This window comes from Ciconia boyciana, chromosome 1 (assembly GCF_034638445.1).
Source record: "Ciconia boyciana chromosome 1, ASM3463844v1, whole genome shotgun sequence".
NCBI lineage: Eukaryota > Metazoa > Chordata > Aves > Ciconiiformes > Ciconiidae > Ciconia > Ciconia boyciana.
Window position 1 is genome coordinate 219,406,106 of NC_132934.1, and position 20,699 is coordinate 219,426,804.

Consider the following 20,699-nt stretch of genomic DNA (forward strand, 5'->3'; position numbering starts at 1 on the left):
TCTTTTTATATAAGATACAATCTTTTTATATGAGATACAATCTTTTTATTTAAGATACCATCTTTTTATATAAGATACAATCTTTTTATATGAGATACAATCTTTTTATTTAAGATACCATCTTTTTATATGAGATACAATCTTTTTATATGAGATACAATCTTTTTATATGAGATACAATCTTTTTATTTAAGATACCATCTTTTTGTATGAGAGACAATCTTTTCATTTAAGATACAATCTTTTTATATAAGATACAATATTTTATTTAAGACACAATCTTTTTATTTAAGATTCCATCTTTTTATTTAAGACACAATCTTTTTATTTAAGACACAATCTTTTTATTTGACACAATCATTTTATTTGAGACACAATCTTTTTATTTAAGACACAATCATTTTATTTAAGACACAATCTTTTTATTTAAGATTCCATCTCTTTATTTAAGGCACAATCTTTTTATTTAAGACACAATCATTTTATTTAAGACACAATCTTTTTATCTTAGACACAATCTTTTTATTTAGGATTCCATCTTTTTATTTAGCGATATGGCATATTTTGTGGCATATCTCTGTGCCCGCTCTCTGCCCTACCACATCAGAGGGTTTATTCTCCAGTTAAATATGAAGCGGATCTATGTGCAGTGCAGCCGGACCGGGTGCGAGGTACCGCTGTCGCCCCTCAGAGCATCCTCCGTGGCTGTGAAGGGCTGCACCTCGCCCTCGCTGGTAATCCCAGGAGCCGAAATCAGCCCAAATTCTCCACCTGATAAACCTGATAAACCCAGCAATTACGCGCCAGCGGGTGGCAGCAGGGAAGCCCCAGGGAAGAGGGGTTTGCTGGGGGCTGTCTCCCACCCAGGGTAGAGCCTGGCTGTTTAATGCAGTTTTTTTTCCCTGAATGGATGGGTTGGGAGGACAGGATCCGGCCTTTCGTGAGCTGGGGTGCGTGTTCGTCCGTGTCAGTGTGGATTTGCCCCGTTACCGATTGGTCCTATCCTAGAATTTTATGGCAGGCACCTTGTATAAATCAAAAAAAAGAAAGAACATCCCATTTCCCTGAAATTCCTTATCCAGAGAGTAAAAGACATTGCACGTGAAACTTAGAATATAGAGAGTAAATGTAGCAAAAACCTCATCTGACCACACCTTTTTGTGGAAAAAAATAAAGATCTCTCTGCCCATCATGTAAGAATCAACTATTACAAATGAAGCAGCCGGCACCGCCATACCGCTCTCCTTCTTCACTGCCCGGCTGCGTCCGGCCCAGGGCCCTCGGCAGGGCGTTATCGGGGGTCCGACAGCGATACCCTCTTCCCACGAGCGCATCTGCAGCAAAAAAAAATACGCGTGTGGGTTACGCCTGGCGTTAGCACGACGGACGGACGGACAGACGGCGGGCAAACCTGCTTTAACACGAGTCTTTTCTTCCCGTCTTTGCAACAGGTAAAACCGAGCTGGCCAAGCAGACAGCCAAGTACATCCACAAGGACGTCAAAAAGGTAAGGCCTCTCCCCTTCGCCTTCCGCCGTCCGTGTGCTTTCGGTAACGGGCTGGGTTGGGTTTCTTGGCGGCAGGGTCGTCGTCGGGCTTTGCCGGGCTGGGAGTCCAGCTCGCCGCTCAGCCCGGCTGCGTTGCGGCGGGCTGAATTCATCCGCAGAAGAGAAACGTGAGGCCTGTCCGTGCGCAGCGAGAAAGGGCTTCCGCTGCGGCGAAACGAGCCTGGGAAGGTCCCTCTCCATGTTACCGGTGTATTTGACTTGTAAAAAATCTAAATGGATTGAACGGTATCTTGCGTTCCCCTTTGGGTGTTGCTGTCATTTTGACATCCCGTGTTGCGAACGTGGTTTTTTGCCTCTGTTACTAACAACACTGTAAGTCGTTCGAAGGGTAGAAATACTGAAAATGCGTTTTACGCGTCCCCGGCTGCAGCACTCGTCGCGTTGGCCCAGCACGGCCGGTGGAGATGGCAGCGTTGATCTCGTGCTCGCGTTCTCGGTGCTGAAATGTTTGGGATCCAAACAGCAGAAGCAGTTTGTGTGGTTTAGTTCGTTACCGGCTGGGCAGTTTTTAGTGAAGATGGGTTAGAATTATTTCTAGGTGGTAGTGACGTAGTAGGGGGATAGTTGAGGGATGGCTGAGATTTTTTAGACCCCAAGCATTTAAAACCGCGCTCCCCGATTCGCATTTAAGCCTCTTTAAGCCTGCCTTTGAGAGGTGCCCAGCGGAGCTTGGAGCTGGGGAAGAGGAGGAAACGCAAGCAGAACTGCCCCCTGCGCCGACGCTAGATTAATTCCTCTCCCCCACATCCTCCAGCGGAGAAGGGACACAAGATAAAATGACCCATGTAGAAGGAAGATCAAAAGTAAAACGACGCTGTAAAAAATGGCTGCTCTGGTTTCTTTTCCTCATCCTTCTATAATTGCCTTCCAGAAGCAATAAATCCCGGCTCCTGGGTCTCAAGCACCTTCCATCCCCGACTCCCACACCTGGAACTGGTCAATGCCCGGCCAAACATCAAATGGAGAAATCAGTTAAACGCTGAATGTTGTGTTAATTCAATAGCATGCACAAATCGGAGTTTTATTGGTAATGAATCAGCTTGGCCGTCAGTGCAGTAACGAGCGGTGCGAGGGGGGTCATAAACCCCACGGGCGGTTATGGGGGTGCAGCAACTCGCAGGAACTGACGGATTAGGAAAAGAAAACCCGTAACCGTCCCATTTTCATCCTGCTAGAGAGGCTGCAAGGTCGTGACAAATGCTAACCTCCTTATCCGGCCTGCGTGGTACGAACGCGGAGGCAGGAGGACCGGGAGCAGGGTCGGACCCCAGCGACGCAGGTCCTGCAGAGCCCGGCTCCGCTTTGCTTGTGCCAGCTGTTTGCCAGGACGCTGGTGGGATGCTCCTCGGCGTGCACGGCCCCGGTTTTGTACACCTCGCTCTGCCCTGGGCAGTTTGTTGGGATTTTAAATATTTTGCAGGGAAATGTGGCTGTTTTGAATTGCAATCTGTCCTAAACTGGCCTGGTCTTACCACCACCCCCCCCTAAAATACCGGCATTTCACGGGAGAGTGGCAAACCAGGCAGATCCTCCTGCTTTCCTCCGTTCCTCGGGAGTTCGCGGCAGCACCGTCTTGGTTTGGTGCCCCTCGGCATCACCGGGGACCAGAAGAGCCCTGGGCTCCCTGTGTGCTGGTAAATGTCCCAGCTCTGAAGCCGAATATTCACGGCCAGGTTGGACGGGGCTCTGAGCGCCCTGCTCCAGTGGAAGATGTCCCTGCTCACGGCAGGGGGGTCAGCTCGATGGCCTTTGAAGGTCCCTGCCAACCCAAACCCTTCCGCGATTCTGCGATTCTATGACCCCTGTGAGCGTCCGTGCTGCGTACACGTGTCCGGGTGAGGTGCATGCACAGACACACGTCTCCTTCTACGCGATTCCTGTTCTTGTTCCCAGCGTCTGCGCGTCCTCCCACCTCCATCCGCTCTTCCCGGTAAATAACTGTTCCACCTGGGTCTCTGGCTGTAGCTGGAGGGTAATATCTGTGTTGGCTCGTTTGCAACCGGCCTCTAAGGGTCTTCAGCAGCACGGGGGATCGCTGCCTGATCCCGCCTGGGAAGAGTCGCGCGGGGCGGAGCGGGGAGGCGCGGGCTGCCATGGGTGGGTGTTGATGAAGAGCCGCCGTGGCCGGCTGACCGTGCCTGCGCTGACGCTGGGGAAGTTCAAGCTTGCCTTCTTCTTAGGCGGTTGGAGTAGGTGATCGTCGTAGGTCCCTTCCAGCTGCAATACTCTCTTCCAGTCTGTTCTGTTCTGTTCTATTCTCCTACCTCTAGGAGCGAGGTTATAGCTGCAAGCCCAGGAAATTCAGTGTCTGCAGTGAATCATCGGCTTTTCAAATGCAAAAAGGAAGCTTGGGTAGTAGCTGTAAATTCTCTGACAATCTCATCTCTTTGAGATGATCACCCACGGACCTAGTTTACCTCGGCTTTATGATTTTGATTTTTATTTTATTTTTGCGGAGAGGCATTACCGCCTTCTCATTATTTATTTCTAAAAAGCTGAACAGCAATAATATCCATTTTATTTAGCAAATTGCAAGTTGCTGGTTCGGTCCCATCTGTATCGCCCCGGCTCTAGCGACGAGCAGAGCGTCTGGAGTGAATCTCGGCCAGGGGGGCCGTGAGCCGGCAGTGGGAACTGTTCCTGGCTCTCTTTGAGAAACTGCCATCATCTTCCTCTTCCTCAGAATAACCCTCAGTGTCTTGTGGTGGATCTGGCCACTCCACTCCTTGGGAAGCACAAAACCGTGTGTTCAGCCAGCCAGCCCCTTGCCTGGCTCCAGAGGAGCCTTCTAAATGTAGCGAAGCTTTGAGCACGTTAATCAAATCCCGAGTTAAGTATTTCTTTCTCTTGCAGGGTTTCATCAGGCTGGACATGTCGGAGTTCCAGGAGAGGCACGAGGTCAGTAAATGGGCTATCTCTGCTTCCGAGGGGTGCAGCTTCGAGTTTAATGGGTAATTTAAACCATTTCGGTCAATGCCCTGCGTTTGGTCTCTGTCCTGGGTGGTGCTGAGCATCTCCCCGCTGCCGCTGAACACGACAAGCACCTCCTGTCTCACCCTGGCAGCGGCATCCAGGACCTTCCCGAATTAATTCCACGTTCTCCAGAAAACGGGCAGTTTGGTGTGTCAAAGACACAGAGCAACAGCAGTCGCTCCGGGCTGTGCAGTAAATTGCAATATGGGAAATACCAGCCCAAAAAAGCAAACAGAACTCAAAAAAATCAGGATCAGAGACCAAGGAGCAAGAAAAGCTCCAATAATTCGTATCTGATGTTGTGGCTTCTGCACGCGGCGTCGACCCTTGGGGGGAGAGCGGCTGAGAAGAGATCACATTGTGCGTGAAAACCTGCAGCCTGGGCACAGCCACGTGCCGTGCGTCGCCCAGCCGTGCCGGGGCTGTCTGTGCACCCGCACCCGGGCAGGCACGGCTCAGCCCCAAGCCCCGTTCCCCGCCTTACCTCCGACTCGTTGCCGAGCCCGGTGCGGGATCGCCGCCTCAGCGTGCCTCCCACGGGGGAGAATCCAGCAGAAGACAGGACCACGGCGCAGCGTCCACCCCTCCCGTCACACCTCCTGCCCAGTTCTGGTGCCGCAGGAGAGGTGGGACATCGCACCAGGGTCACCCCCGGGGCTGGGGGGGCCCTAAATCCCTTCGGAGGGCTCTGTCTCCCCAGAAAGCAGCAAGGTCCTAGCTGAGACAGGTTCATAATATTTTTATTTTGATGGCTGTGTACTTTTTATGAAAGCAGGGGATGAGAAATATCCCATGAGGGATCTGGGGATCATCCCCATAAACGTCGGAGCTGCTGCGTTGTTTTACGGAGGCAGGGAAGAAGGAGGAGGAGGAAGACTCGCTGGCTGGGACCTGGGAGGATGATGTCTTGAAGGAGAGGAGGAGGAAGGTGCTGGGGAGGATCTCAGAAGGACCAGTCCGAGATGGGAATACCATTTTTTTGCATTTCTTGCTGCTGAGGGCTGCAGCCAGGCTCTGCTCCCTGCAGACCAGGCTGCGAGCGGGCAGGGGTCAGGCAGACCCTCACGCTCGGCGTGCCGGGCTGTGACAAGGGCTGTGACAAGTTTTGACCTGGCGTGAGGCAGTGGGAGCCTCAGCATCATCATCAGGAATTGCAGGGCCCTCGGACGGCCAGGGCTAGAAAAGGTCAGGAAAAACGTGTTATTTTATCCAAAGCAGTGAAGCGAAGGGGTGTGGGAAGAGAAAATAAAGACGTGCTCGCAGCTGGCCTGATAGATCGGTTATGATAGGGTCCTACACCGTAGGAGTAAAAAATAGATAAAAATAAAGCCATGTTGATGATTCAGTAGAAAGAAAGAGGACTTAGGAGCAGCAGTAGAAATGTAAGATATAAAATACTGCACCCTGACAAAGACAAGAGGCAGAGCAAAGGGAAGGAATAAAGTAGAGAACTGCGGCGAGAGCAATATAAATTTTTCGAGCAAACAAGGATCAGGAGGTCAGCCCAGGAGACGGCGTCCTTTGAAGGAGCCTGGGGAGCCTCACGTAGCCCCAGGCGCCGTGAAACAAATGCACTGAATTAGCTGCCGTCGGCTAATTTCTGCCCTCCTGTTCCCGAGTCGGCAGGACCCCTCACCTCGGCAGCCCGTGTCCGTGGGAGTGGGCAGGGGCGGCAGCGGCGGAGCAGAGCGGCTGTGCTCGGGGAAGGGAGATCGCAGCTCTCCCCGGGCAGCCGGATCGCGTCGCTCGGCAAAAAGGAGACACTTGAATGGGAGAATCACAGAAGGGTTTGGGGTGGCAGGGACCTTTAGAGGTCACCCAGTCCAACCCCCCTGCAGTGACCAGGGCCATCTTCAACCAGAGCAGGTTGCTCAGAGCCCCGGCCAACCTTGGATGTGTCCAGGGATGGGGCATCCACCACCTCTCCGGGCAACCTGGGCCAGGGTCTCACCACCCTCAGCGTAAGACATTTCTTCCTTAGACCCAGTCTAAATCTCCCCTCTTTTGGTTTAAAACCATCACCCCGTGTCCTGTCGCTGCAGGCCCTGCCAAAAAGTCTGTCCCCGTCTTTCTTAGAAACGCCCTTTCTATCTCGAAAGGACGCAAGGGCTCCCCGCAGCCGTCTCTTCTCCAGGCTGAACACCCCCAACTCTCCCAGCCTTTCTCCACGGCAGAGCTGTTCCAGCCCTCGGACCATTTTCGTGCCCTCCCCTGGACCCGCTCCCGCAGCTCCACGTCCTTCCTGTGTTGGAGAAGTTCGGTGCTTGCCGGCGCTGGCTATGGAGGAGCTGCCGTGGCTCCTCTCCTCTGCCAGCCCCGCGGAGCCAGGCTCACCGAAAGGGGACACACCGGCGCGGCCGTCCCACGGCACACTCGGCTTCCGTCGTTCGCCAGCACTGAGGCCACGACAGAGTCACCCTTCAGCTGTGCTGCTTCCTTCTCCTGGATTAAGGAGAGGAAATTTCTTTATTTTATGAGGATTCAGGATTTTGCTCCGTGAATTCCTTCTGCTTCCCGTTCAACCAGCTGGCTCTGCACGTCCAGCGTCCCGGAGAACCACGGAGAATTAACAAACCGATAATGTTGTTCTTTTCGACTTTTATGAACCTAAAGGACTGTGACTTCGGATGCACCCACAGACCCGGGTTGCTTGAAAATGCTCCAAGCTGTACGTCAAAAATTACTTGTCATTTTTGCCAAAACATTTCTGTTGTCGAAAATATTCTTCTCAATAATCTTCTACATTTTTAAACTTCATTTAAAAAAACGCAGTGTCGAGAAGCAACGAAGCCGGTTATTGACACAGGAAAAATATTTTCCTTGTGGCCTCTTCCCAAGCTTTGATTCCCCACCAGAGCCACCTGCCACTCATAATCCTTTGAATTCTTGCTCTTAAAAAGGCTAAAGGACACAAAAATGGGTCTTGGACAGCTGGGATAGGTGACTCGGACAGCGGTTAGAAAAGCAGGGGTTGTGCCTGGTCTCCTGCCAGTGGAAAACTCTGGGAAAGGTAATTGCTCAGCAGCCACCAGTCTGCATTTTGCCAAATTGTTGCTCATTAAGCTGATTTTGGGATACCCGGGGTGCGATAGATGTCACAAAGAATATAGAACGTGATTTGTCTGCAGCAAAGAGTCGTGGCTGCCTGCTGAGCTGCTCGGTACCGGGAGGGCTTCGTTCCTGGCATCCACGCATCAGCTTTCACGTGTCCTGTGGCTTTCTCCTAGGTCGCCAAGTTTATCGGCTCTCCGCCTGGCTACGTGGGCCATGAAGAGGGCGGGCAGCTCACCAAAAAGCTGAGGCAGTGTCCAAATGCTGTGGTGCTCTTCGATGAGGTTGACAAAGCCCACCCAGACGTCCTCACCATCATGCTGCAGCTATTCGATGAGGTAAATCCGTGTTTCAGGGTCAGAGTTTGCACGGGGGCCGTTGGGAAGGTGACGGCGAGCGGTGCAAGGGACGACGGCTGCGGGAGATGTCCTGGAGCGGAGCTGAAATCCCAAATCCAGTCCCTTCCAAAAAATGTGAGCTAACCAGTCAGCCTCTTCTCCATTTTGACACCAGGAAACAGGATGATGCTGTGGTCTCCTGGTGGAATAAATGAGATCTTTGGGCAAAGAAAAAGCCGATGATGGGAGGGTTGGAAACTTGGGAATTGAGTTGTTTTACGTCACCGGGAAGGTGTGACAGTGAAGACTGGGATACCGCTAAGGAAAAACCACCCCAGTGACAGGTCGGTGCAGGAATAGTTGGGCTGCCGGTCCACGGCAGGTAGCAGGAGCGACGAGAGGAGGCAGGATGGCGATGGCCCTCTTCACGTGGGTGCCCTGCGCCCACCTCCCACGTGCATCTCCATGGCGTGGAGGAAATCATCTCCGAGGTCCCAGGCACGGCTCAGGGTCTTGTCACAACACCAGAAAAGCAGGGTGGTCTGGGGACTTCGTCGTCCACCAGTATCCTAACGTTTGGCGTCAAATGTATTTTCCAGCTTCTTTCTCACTGTCTCTTCCTTTTTTTTTTGAGAACTGGATGCCAAAGCTGGCTTAACTCAGAATCTTTAAACTTCAAGCAAACTAGGTAAAGGACAAATTGCTGGGTTTTAGCTCGGGTTGGTTAATTTATGACTTTTCAGGTGGCATGTGATTTGTCTCACACCTTTCCTCCCCCAAACATAGACTCACAGAATGGTTTGGGTTGGAAGGGACCTTAAAGATCATCTAGTTCCAACCGTGGACAAAACTCTTCAGCTACCTACCTAGGAGGATTCTGGGGCTGCTTCCCAGGATTTCAGCTGTCTCCAGAGGAAGCCAGAACACTCTTGGAGATGCCTGGGAGGAGTCCTGAAGAGCTACCGGCACGGACCTGCCTTAACATACACAAAACTCCTTGGGTAGCTACCTTGGAGGAGTCTGGGGCTCCCGAAAGCATTGTGTGTGCTGGGGGAAGGTCCGTGCCCGGCCGCTCTCCAGGAAAACTCCCAGGCGTCTCCAGGAGTGTGTTGACCTCCTCTGGAGACAGCCGGAGTCCCACCTAGAAGCCCTAGACTCCTCCAAGGTAGCTCCCCACGGAGTTTTGTCGATGTTGGAGGTAGGTCCATTCCCGGTAGCTCCACGAGACTCCTCCCTGGCATCTCCAGGAGCATTTTGGTTTCTTCTGGAGATGGGTGAACTCCCCGGTAGCAGCCCCAGACTCTCACAAGGTGGGTACCCGAGGAGCATCGTGCGTGTTGGAGGCAGGTCCGTGCCCGTGAGCTCCTCGGTACTCATCCCAGGCATCTCCACGCATGGCACTGCCCGATCCTGCTGGCAGCGGGCAGGAGAGCAGAAGCTCGCTGTCCGAGGAAGCGAAACCAAAATCTATGACGTTGGGAGTCCTTTGCTGTCTGCCGGTCTCTGGGGGATGCTTTGCCTATGCCCTGCCTTGGGCAGCTGCGGCTCGCTCGCACAAGTCGGTGGCAGCCGGGGACAAACGCCTGTCTCCAGGCTCGGCATCTTCTGCTGAGCCCTCAGCCTGTCGCCTCCGAGCTTTTCCGTTTATTTTTAAGGTTCCCGGTTCTGTCCTGAGAGGCAACCGAACTCCAGAGCAATGCGCTGGGAGGTCTTGGGGGTTGGGGTTTTTTTTTGTTTTTCTTTGAAGGATTAATAACACAATTTTTTCTTGCATAGATCATCGCAGCAGCAGCTAAATGTGAAATCAATTCCTGTACCACGCACTTGACAGGGCAATAACCCAAATGTTAATCTCAAGCACCCAACAAGGATTTGTGTCATTGTGCTGGATATCTGCTGCTGGAGACGTATCGAGGAAAGAAACTGCCTGGGGACCTGCTTATTTTTTCCTTCTTTTTCTCTCTTTTTTTGTTTTATTAATCAAGAGAACTAGTACTTTTGAAGGGTTCCTGCGTTGGTTCGGTAGGAGGAAGGGTTGATGCCACAGCAGGCGGCTGCGGCGGCGGCGGTCGCCCCCGCCACGGAGCGCGGTGCTGGGCTGCCCTGGTTTGGTTTGCCAGGCGATGCCGCAGGCGTGAGGGATGCTCAGTTGCCTCTTGCTGTCACGGCCTCTCCGTTGCTTACTTCACTCCGTTATAGCCATAACCCGGTTATTTCTGCAAGGTTCTTTCGGCTTTGCTTATTTTCGGTCAGGCTACTAGCAGCCTGTGCTTCCCCGTGGTGTCTTGGGACCACCGCAAAGCCCCCTCCGAGCCCTCCCGGATGGCCACGGCGCCGCGGGGAGCTTTGAACCGACTCGTCTGGAAGGCTTTGGTGACCTTCTGGGTGATGTTGCTGGAGCTGTTCAAGGCACCGACGCCTGCAGCTGCCCGCCGTGCCCCCAAAAAGAGCCCGCACGGGGGAACGGCTCACGGCTCAGCCACTCCAGCACCGAGCCCGGCATCCCAGCCTAAACCCCAGGGCTGAGCCAAGAGCCCGGGCTGCCGCTGAGAGTCCTTCGAACTCACCGAAGGGGCAACAGCCTCTGTTAGAGGGGTGGGACAGAGGCACGAGGTGACAACAACTTCACCTGCACTCGTGGGGTTCACCAGAGCTCACGTGTCGGACCCAAAACCACGGCAGGGAGGAAGGGAGAGGATCAGAGGCGGCCGAGTGACGTATGGCAGCCATAGGGGCTGCCCCAGCCCACCTCCCCATCTGCCAGGGCTTCCATCGAGCGTGTCCTGGATGGGGCAGGCTGGGACCACGTGCAGGGCAGGTCACTGCCCTTCCTCGGAGAGGTGGGGACGTCTTCAGCCCTGCCTCCTTCCTGCCTGCGTCCCTGGGCGTCCCTGCAAAAACAAATCCGCTCAGGGGCAAAACGGGACCCGTGTCCTTTTGCCTCGTGTTTTGGCCATGTCCTGTGGCACCTGCTCACGCTGCTTGTGTTGACTCGGTGTTGTTGCAGGGCAGACTGACGGACGGGAAGGGGAAAACCATTGACTGCAAGGATGCCATCTTCATCATGACCTCCAACGTGGCAAGCGATGAGATCGCCCAGCACGCTCTGCAGCTCCGACAAGAGGCCATGGAGATGAGCAAGAAAAGGATGGCAGAAAACTTAGGTACTGGTCTTTTAATGTCGTACTCCAAATCCCCAAAGCATCCCCCTCCTTCCTAACGCAGCGGGTCCCTCTGGTTTCATCTGACACCAGCTCAGCCATCCCTCTGCCGGGGGGAGCACCCAGACCCCTCCGCTGCTCGCCCCTGCGGCTGGTCCGCACCAACACGTCCTCCCGGCACTGCGGCTTTGGGGCGAGCCTCGGGGATGCTCCTCTGCCAGAAGGGAAGGCAGCTGCCTGATCTTTTGTGTGTGGGTCCGGGAAGTCGTGCTGTTGCCTTCTAGGATGGCTTCTAGGTTGCTGAGAAGTCCCACACCCCCATCTCCACCGTTCTCCCTCCTGTGATGCCTCTGCGTCGGGCTTGCCCTGTTCTGAAATCCTCGTTATTCGAGGTCGCATCCTTGAGCTCTGCCTTTGGAGAAGGCTTTATACCCCACCTCGCAGCCTTCCTCATCCTGCGCTCCTTTATCTCCTCACCCTTTTCCTTCTTTCAGGACCCTTCCAAATGCTTCCTAGAAAAGACTGGGCCTGGTACAGGTCCTCCCATTAAAGAGCAAGAGTTGCGTTTCCTCACAGCCCTTCCAAAAAGGACTGAGCTCAATCAGTTCTGCTTCACCTTGAAATGGGAGCCCTGGACCCACACATCAGGGTCCTGTAGAAAATTTTCCAAAAACGTGAATTAGGTAATAAAAGGAGAATTGAGTAGGGTAAGGGCAGCCTCCGAGATGCGAACTGAACAACTCTGAAGGCGGCAGAGTCCCCGTTTGTCTGCAGCCCTCCACCGCCTTCGCCCACCAGTTGGTGACGCCACCAGTGGCACCAGCAGGTCCCAGTGACTGGTAGGTCTCTGCTGGGCCAAGGACGGACGGACGGACGGACGGCGACGCCTGCACCGGGGGCCGTCCCCTCTAGCTCTAAAATGGGCGGCAGTTTGTGAGCACAGACGCTGGCACAGCGAGAGGTGCCGTGCCTGTGGATAACCAGGCAGCCACGAACGACGGCCGCATCCCTCGTTTTCTCATCGGTTCTAAAAAACTCATCAGGTTTGGTTCTCTAAGACCCTTTTATGGTCTTAAAGGTCTGGACACCGCATCTTCCGTAGGGTATCTAGCAGCAGGTGCCGGCACGGATACACCGTATTTCCTAAAGGTCGGTCTCGAGAGCTGCGCTCACCAGTGAAATGCCCGGCGCAGCTGCGGTGTGCGGTGTGCGCTGCGGCTGCGCCCGGGAACCGGCTGCGTCGGCTCCCCGGGAGCAGAAAAAAATGTTGGGTTTTGGCGTCAAATGTATTTTCCAGCTTCTTTCTCACTGTCTCTTCCTTTTTATTTTGAGAAGTGGATGCCAAAGCTGGCTTAACTCAGAGTCTTTAAACTTCAATCAAAGTAGGTAAAGGACAAAGCATGCCTGCAACTGAACTTTCAAGAATAACATTTTAAAATGCCAAGCGCTTTTCTGCTAAATGAGGAAAGCATTGAATTTTAATTTCTAGAACTGTACAGCAGACAGCTGCAGTGAGCGAGCGGCGGTGAGAGAGCATAGCCGGCAAATGCATTTCGCCTCAGAATCCTGCCCTCAATTGAGTTTCGCGGAGCTCCTTGCAATTTCCTGAGTTCTTGGCTTGGAGATCCTCGTGAAGCAGCGGCCAGGAGGTCAGCGTAAATGCCTGGGTGGGCAGATAAATGGAAAGATAGAGGGAAGGAGCTGCTTCCGCGGCGTCTCGGCATCTGTGAGGGGAAGCAGCAGATACTACAGGCGGCAAACCCCGATACTGGGGGCAGCTCTGTCTCTTCTGCCTTCCCCAGCTCTCCTCTTCCAGCATGCCGTGCCAAATTCCTCTTACTTACTCAAAAAACCCCTTGGTGTCTTTTAGCAGAAAACAGAAAAGTGAAACGGGCCAAATCCTTAGAACCAAAGACCCCCCCCCAGCTCCATTTAGACCTCGCGGCCGGGCTGCGCTGTCCCTCTCCCCCGCGCTCTGCAGCAAACTCCCCACCCGGGACGCACCCCGCGCCGGCGGAAGGAGAAGAGGTGATTTCGGAGCGCCCGGCACCGCTTCCTTGCGTGCCGGCACCGGTGTTGGTCCGCTGGAGCCCGAGAGCCCCTTCTTGCCGCTGCTGGGGATGCAACGATCCTCATCGAGGCTGCAAAGCTGGGACGGGATCCCAGCACCCAGCACCCAGCGTGGGTCTTTCTCCACCGCCCTGCGTGTCAGGATCCTCTCCAGAGCGCCTTGGGTGCAAGGGATCTCCCTGTGAGCGTCCCTGCGTTAAATAGTGCGTGGAGTTAAATGCGTGAAGGTGTAGGAAGAAGTGAGGCGGTTAAAGACAAAGAGCGGAGGGAATTTGGGCGGCAGAGGGGCAAACCCTGCGTTTGAGCTGCCTGTGGTAGTTCCGAGCTGGGATTCGGGAGCCAGCCAGACCCTGGCTCCATCTGCAGTCGGCGCAGGGAAGTAGAGTCCGGCCAGAACGGTCTGAGCGTGGGTTTTGCTGTTTGCTGAAGGGACCCGGGACCGTTCCTGCGCCTGACAGAGCCGCGGGAGCCCACGCAGAGCAGCCCCGGGTGACGGCGTGCTCCGTGCGTCGTGTAACCGGCACCGGCTCCCGGAGCCCAGCCGCCGGGCAGGGTCCGTGCTATGCGAAACCTGCGGGAGGCAGCTCCTGGGGCTGTAGGGCGGAGAGCAAGCGCAAGAAGACGTCAGCGTAGGGTGCTCTCCTCGGGCACCCGACGTGTGCAGGGGCACCCACGGGAGACCCAGACCCTCTGTCCAGAGCAACGAGCGCAGGGACATCCCCTACCAAACCAAGCGTGGGGCGGGCGCACGTGCGGGGTTCCAGGTCCGCCAGGCTGCTCTGCTCGTCCGTCCTCCAGGCGCCGGGCAGGCGGGAAGCCCACGTCCCGCATTACCCACCGACACCCCGTGTCCTCCTGTCTTTCAGAGGATGTCCAGATGACCGACAAGATAACCATCTCCAAGCAGTTCAAGGAAAAGGTTATTCGCCCCATCTTGAAGGTAGAGGTGATTTTTTTTTTCTTTTTTTTTCCGTGGCTGATGTTTCAGGTGTCCTGAGCTTTGGTCACCGAATCATTCGATGCGGTATCTGCGTTCCTCACCCAGCTGCGAGATAAGCGACACGACGTCATTTTTAAATTTTCAGACACTAAGAAGTAAGGTCAGAACCCAGCAGAAATAGATATCAGCATCTTATTCACTCCCTGTGCTCTTTTATTAGAGCAACGACGTGAGACAAGAAGGGGGACGTGGGGTGGGACGTGCTGCGGTGGGATTTGGGGGCTTAAAACGCCGCAGGAAAGATTCGTTTCTAGTTCCTCTCGCCGTCTCCAGCAGAATTAATTCCTCCCCTCAGCCATGCTGAGACCTGGAGACCCCCGGATCGGGCAGGACGGATTTCCAGCTCCGTGGCGTGGGGTGGGATGGCTGCCGGGGCCTCTCCTCGTGGCTGCGTGAGCTGTCGGAGGGGGGGTGATCCCTGGGGAGCTCCTCCTGCAGCGTCACTGTCCCTAGCGGGGTCACCAGCCCTGTCCCCGCTGACCTTCACCCCTTGTCCCTGCAGGCTCACTTCAGACGAGACGAATTCCTGGGGAGGATCAATGAGATTGTCTATTTTCTCCCTTTTTGCCACTCGGAGCTCATCCAGCTTGTCAACAAGGAGCTGAATTTTTGGGCCAAGAAGGTAAAAACCATCCATGGCTTTAGAGGTAACTTCTCCCGAGACGCATGAGCAGGAGAAAGTCCCTGCCTAAGCCTTCATCCTCCTGATGTGGAAGCAGAGTGGATGTAGATCTTCACCGTAGTCTTCCACGCTGTTCAACACGAGGGGACCCTACTCGGGAGGGTAGGGACCTCGTGGGGAGGTGGGGGACGGTTCCTCCTGCGTTGGGGCAGGGATGAGCTTCGGGCCACCTTCAGAGCCGTCATCTGTCCAATTGGTCTTTGCACATCTGAGCTCTCCCGGGGGGGCTAAGTAGGAATTAGGGGACTTTGCTTTGGTGGGTCTGGCCTGGCGGAGCTCTCGGTGCCCTTTCTTCCTCGGCCCAGGGACGCTCGCACCCCACCGTGCTGCCCGCGGCGTCCCCACGGCTCCAGGAATGGGGTGCCGGGGACGCTCGAAGGCTTCGGTAACTCTTCCTCCTCTTCCTCACCCGGCAGGCCAAGGCGAGGCACAACATCACCCTGCTCTGGGACAGGGAGGTCATGGACGTGCTGGCTGACGGCTACAACCTGCACTACGGTGCCCGGTCTATCAAACACGAGGTAAAGCCAAGGACGGAGCACGGGCGAAGCCCACGGCATCACCGCCAGCCCCGCTCCGCGCGGGGGGAGTCGGGAGGGTGATACTGTTTGGGTCTGTCCCGCGGAAGAGGGTCCCCGCGGCTCCCGAGGGGAGATGGCCGTGGTCTGGGGGAAGAAACGGCAGAACCGGTACGCTCCAGAAAGAGCCGGGGAGTAAGGAGGACGAGCAGGAGGCCGTGGGATCCTGCGCTGCCCGAGGGTGGGAAGGAGAGCTGCCCGGCTCCCCGGCAGGCCGCTCGCAGGGGTTTTCTGATGGGAGCTTGGTTTTTCGTCTCCAGGTCGAGCGGCGCATCGTGAACCAGCTGGCAGCTGCCTACGAGCAGGACCTGCTGCCGAGGGGCTGCACCCTGAGGATCACGGTGGAGGACTCGGACAAGCAGCTGCTGAAAACCAAGGACAGCTCTTCCCCGGGAGCGGAGAAAACTAAGATGCCGACCCTGCGGTTGGAGATAGTGGAAAAAGACAGCAAATCCCGAAAACTGGACATCCAAGCGCCTCTGAACCCAGAAAACATCACTTACTTCTTGTAGGCAGCGACGAGCGCTCCTGGAGCACGCTCTGCCCGCGCGACGCTGCAGGCAGCGTGGGTCGACAATAAAATACCGCCCGACTCGCAGCGTGCGATGTGGCCACGTCGGTGAGGGCGGGGAGCGGTCGGGGCAGGGGAAAAGCCGTGCTCCTGCTTCCTCCGCTGCGCCGGAGCCGGGCACGGGGCCGGTGGGCGCTGGGGGGGTCTGGAGCTTGCAGCTATGGGTGCCGAGGTGCCGCGCTGCCGTTCGGGGACGTAGCGGTGGAGGGTCCTGGGCTTTCACTTGGCACAAGAGAAGGGGCCAGAGCTTTTTAAGAAAGGGGAAAACTGATTTCAGACCGTACGGGAGCCGGGGTGTCCGGCTCGGGTGGGATTTGTCATTCGCTCCTCTCTGTGGAGGCTGGGTTTGCTGGCGTGGGCTGCGGCCGCAAAGGGGTAAGGACAGGGACCGAGTGTGCGACGGAGTGATTTTAAAAGCCACCAGGCGCTCCGACTCTGTATTTCGCCCGCTTCTCTTTATTTATTGCAATAAACACGGCGTGCACATACGACCTGCTGCGTCTGGCGCGGGCAGGGGAGGACGCGTGGAGCAGCGGTGGGGATTGCCCGTGGGCAGGACACGTCCCCGGGGAGCTCCCGCGTCCCCTGCCCATCACCGGGAGCCCTCAACGCCACCGGCACATCTCCCCGTCCCGGCCGGGCGACATCCCGGAGCAAACCCTTCACTAAATCCTCTCCCCGCTGCTTTCTGACCTGCTTCTGGGACATATTTAATATCTCGGGCTTCACCTACCTGCCCGAGCCGTCCCCGGTGCCGGAGCTGGAGCAAAGATCCCCGGCCCAGACAAATTGAACCTTACGGTGGCTCTCGCCGGGCAGAGTTGGATTTTTCCCGCGTGTTCGTAGGTGGGAGGTTTCGCTCTCCCAAGCCGTGGTTTGCAGAGCGTCCCCGTGAGCTCTGCGGGGCCTGATCCTGCCGCCGGCCGTGTCTGCGGGTCCCCGGGGCTGGCTGGGGCTGGGGGCTGACCCTGAGCCCCCCACGGTCACTCCTCCGGGGACGGGCCGGCAGTGGGACAGGGATGGAGGGCTCCAGGGGTGAGGGTCTCCTTCGGGGTGCAGCCCTCTCTGCCACCGGTGCTTCACCCCCACAGCACCGACTCCTCCAGCCTCAGGGGCGGATGACGAAGAGCAAGAAATGAAATACAAAAAGAAATCAACCCAAATAGCCCTCCAGAATTAACGAGCCGTAAGTCACGGTCGCAGTCGGAGGTGGCAGCGAGCTGCCGGGGTCCCCGTCCGACACGGCCAAGCCACGGTGTGAAGTCCCCCGGGCCGAGCGTCCCCGCTGGCGCTGCCGGGCCGCGGCGTGGGTTTGGTTTTGGGGCTGGCACTCATTTTCCAGGGGCTACGTGGAGGTTTTGGGGGGCTGCCTTGACCCGCCTTTCCATCCCTGCCGCCTTTTCCTGCCGCGGGGCTTAATTCCGTGACGCTGCTGGGGACCGAGCGCTGCCTTCGGCCAGGGCTGCCAACTGGGGGGGCGGGGGGGAGGCTGGAAAAGGGGGAGAGCTCTGCCGAAACGGAGCCGCTGGGGTGGCAAGGGGAGCTGCCGCGACCCAGGCGTCGCCCGTGCCGGTGGCCCGTGGGTGCCCTGCTGCTCTCAACCCCCATCCCGGTGGGTGACGGAGCCGGAGCGGCCGAGCCCGTTCCCACCCAGGCGCCGGGATGCGGGGGCTGGCAGTGCCCGGGGATGGGGCTGGATGGGGAAGGGGGTCTCCGGCGGCAGGGTTTGGCCTTTACGAGCCACTCAAGGTGCCCAGCAAGAGGCCGGCAGGCCGGCCGGGGCGGGTTTCTCTTCCCCGAAACAGTTTTGGAGCTTCCCCGGGCTTTGCCGGACCCTCTCAAACTGAGATTCGCTCCCGGTGGGGGACCAGTGGCGGGGACGGCCGAGGCCAGGGGAGCTCGCCCTGCCTCTTCCCCCCGTGCCACGGCCGGGGAATCACCCACACCTTTGCCCACAGCTTCGCGTCCTTGGCCCAGGCGGGCAGGGGTGCGGGGGGGGGGCCAGGGCTCGGGGAGGGGGTCCCCGAAAACACCGGGGTGCCTCGCAGGACAGCGAGTGGCATCCCCAAACCTGCCGTCACCTCCTGCAGCGACGAGATGCCGGCCAACACCAGCCCCGCGCTCTGCGTGGACGCGGGGGCTCGGCTCCCTCCGGCCGCAGTCCGGCACCACGCCGGGCAAAGCCGGGATCGCTGGGGCCTCCGCCGGTGCCAGCCAGGCCCCAAAGCCGGGGGGCTGCAAGGAGAAACGGGGCTGAAAATGGTGGTAAAGTGTGTGCCAGGGTGTGCGGGGGTGCGCACAGCAGTGCTGCGTGAGGCTGACCCCAGGGATGAAGGCAGGATTCCCTCCTTGCAGCCCCAGGGAGCTGCTCCCTCCGTGCCCGAGCCACCCCAGCACCGGCGTGCCGCGACACCGGCACCCCCACAACACCGCCGGGCTCAGGGCACCCGATGCCGGGGCTCTCGTGGGTGCTCCTGCACCTGACGGGAGAGCGGGGAGCCCACGGCCGGGCGTGCTGTGCCACGCCGTGCCATTCTGTGCCACGTCGCACCGTGCCGTGCCAGGTCACACCACGTCACGCCGTGCTGTGCCGTGCATGCTGTGCTGCCGCACTGTGCCATGCCGTGTCACACCACGCTGTGCCGTGCCATGTCAGCTTGTGCCGTGCTGTGCCGTGCCGTGCCACGCCGTCCCGGCCCACGCTATGCCAAGCTCCGCCATGCCGTGCCGTGTCGTGTCACGCTCTGCTGTGCCACGCCGCGCCGTGCCATGCTGTCTGTGCCACGCGATGCCGTGCCACGCCGTGCCACGCTCTGCCCAGCCACGTCACCCTGTGCCGTGCCGTGCCGTGCCAGCCCCCCAAGGAGTGCGGCCACCGGGGCCCCGGCCGGGGCAGCGCTGGGGGGCGGCCGGGGCCCTCCCCGATCATTTTATTTGTTTTTAATGGTGCTGGAGGCGCGGCGCCGGCGTCCTCTGAGCAAACAGCAGCGGGTGAAAGGGCTCCCTCTGACAGATCAAATAAATGTGCCACCGCAGCCGGGCCGGGAACAATAAACGGGAGGCAGGATCTGGAGGGGAGAAACATCAGGCTGTGACGGGGGAAATTCAATTACCGCCAGCCTTCAGCCCCGTGCCGGGCTCCTAATTCGATTAGGGGCAGGCGAGCTCCAGCGAGCGGAGGGGCCTCGGTGCAGCCCCGGCGTGGGGCTTTGTCACCGGGAACAAAGCAGCGGCAGCGGCCGGAGGCCTCTGGCACCGTTGGGCCGTGCACGGTGCGGGACCAGGCGTCGGGGCCGGGACCCGCCGGGGGTCCCCGCCACAGCACGGGGGTCCCCGTGGGGTGACGCAGCCCGGACGGGCCGCGGGACGATGCCGTGGGTGCCGCCATCGGGCGCGTCGTGGGGCACGGGCTGCGCCCGGTCGACGACCCCGACAAAGCTGGGACTCGAGCTGCGCAGGGACCCGGGGTGGGCCCGAAGGGGGTCCCGCCAGAGGGGGTCCCATCGGCCCCTCCGGCCCCGACCCGCCTGGGCACACGGACACGGCCCTCGGGTCATGGGCGGCCCCCCCGAGCCCAGCAGGACGGAGGGACGGGGGTCCCTGTCCCCGGCTCCTCCGCCGTGCCCAGCCCTCCCCGCTGCCATCGCCACCCGGTTTGGGGGGCGGGGGGGGTCAGCCTGCGCCCCCGCCCCGTCGAGCGATGCTGGGCACAGCCGCGTGCCCCTGCTGCCAGCACCCATCTTCCTTCACCCACCCAAGTCAGGAGGCGTCACCCACATCGGCACCCCAGCTCCCATGGGAGCCGCGGGGATACGGGGGGGCTCCCGGCGCTGCCCCCCACCGCCGCCCGCGCGGGGACGGGGAGCCCTGGCTGCCCCCATCCCGCTCCCCGACCCCTCCCCCTTGTCCCCCTCCCTCTCCTCCCCTCCTTCATCCCCTTCATCCTCCTTGCTCCCCCCGCCCCGTTCTGCCCCTGGCTCTGGGTAGCAATAGCAGCAGCTCCTTGCGTGGCAGATTGCTGCCTAATTAGTTTAGAGGGAAAACTTAATTGAATTAACTTTTTCACAACTCCAGCAGCCTGACAGTCGGGGCTCTCGCTCAGCCGCCAGCCTCCAGCTCCGTGATCTAATTAACTTGTTTAGCAACCTGCCCGCTCGGCCGGCGCAGCTGGGGTGGGCTTGGGTGGGGAGCACCCACCGACCCCTGCCCGCACCCACGGGTGTCCCGAGGGTCCCACGCGAAGGCCCGGACCCGGACCCGGCCCACCCGGGTGGAACCGGGGGCACCCGGCCGGCGAGGGGAGCCCGGCCGGGAGCAGGGGCAGCAGCTCTGCCCTGCGGGATGTGGGGCAGGATGTGGGGCAGGATGGGGCAGAAGATGGGTCAGGATGCAGGGAAGAGATGGGGCAGGAGATGTGGCAGGGCACGGGGCAGGACGTGGGGCAGGACGTGGGGCAGGATGGGGGGCAGGATGGGGGGCAGGGCATGGGGCAGGACATGGGGCAGGATGCAGGGCAGGATGTGGAGCAGGACAGAGGGCAGAGATGGGGCAGGATGTGGGGCAGGACAGGTCCCAGGCAGCCCCCAGGCCGGCGGGGGCCGGTGCTGAGCACCCCAGCCCCGTCCCTGCGCCCCAGCGGGGACAAGCCCCGGGTCCCCCGGGCCCTGGGCAGGGTCCGGCCTTTCCCCCCCCCGGGGCCGGTGCCCAC

At 58.2% G+C, this 20,699-nt stretch overlaps 1 protein-coding gene across 1 annotated transcript in view; it reads left to right on the top strand.

Moving 5' to 3' along the window:
* CLPB (ClpB family mitochondrial disaggregase) overlaps nt 1–16,476 on the top strand; it is a gene marked incomplete at its 5' end in the record, with an annotated part of 72,268 nt that extends 55,792 nt beyond the window's left edge. The window contains 8 exon segments of the mRNA XM_072851007.1: nt 1,452–1,507; nt 4,421–4,465; nt 7,768–7,929; nt 10,937–11,093; nt 14,027–14,100; nt 14,663–14,782; nt 15,259–15,363; nt 15,681–16,476. Coding sequence (XP_072707108.1) covers nt 1,452–1,507; nt 4,421–4,465; nt 7,768–7,929; nt 10,937–11,093; nt 14,027–14,100; nt 14,663–14,782; nt 15,259–15,363; nt 15,681–15,932 — 971 coding nt within the window.
* Between the last annotated feature and the right edge of the window lie 4,223 nt (nt 16,477–20,699).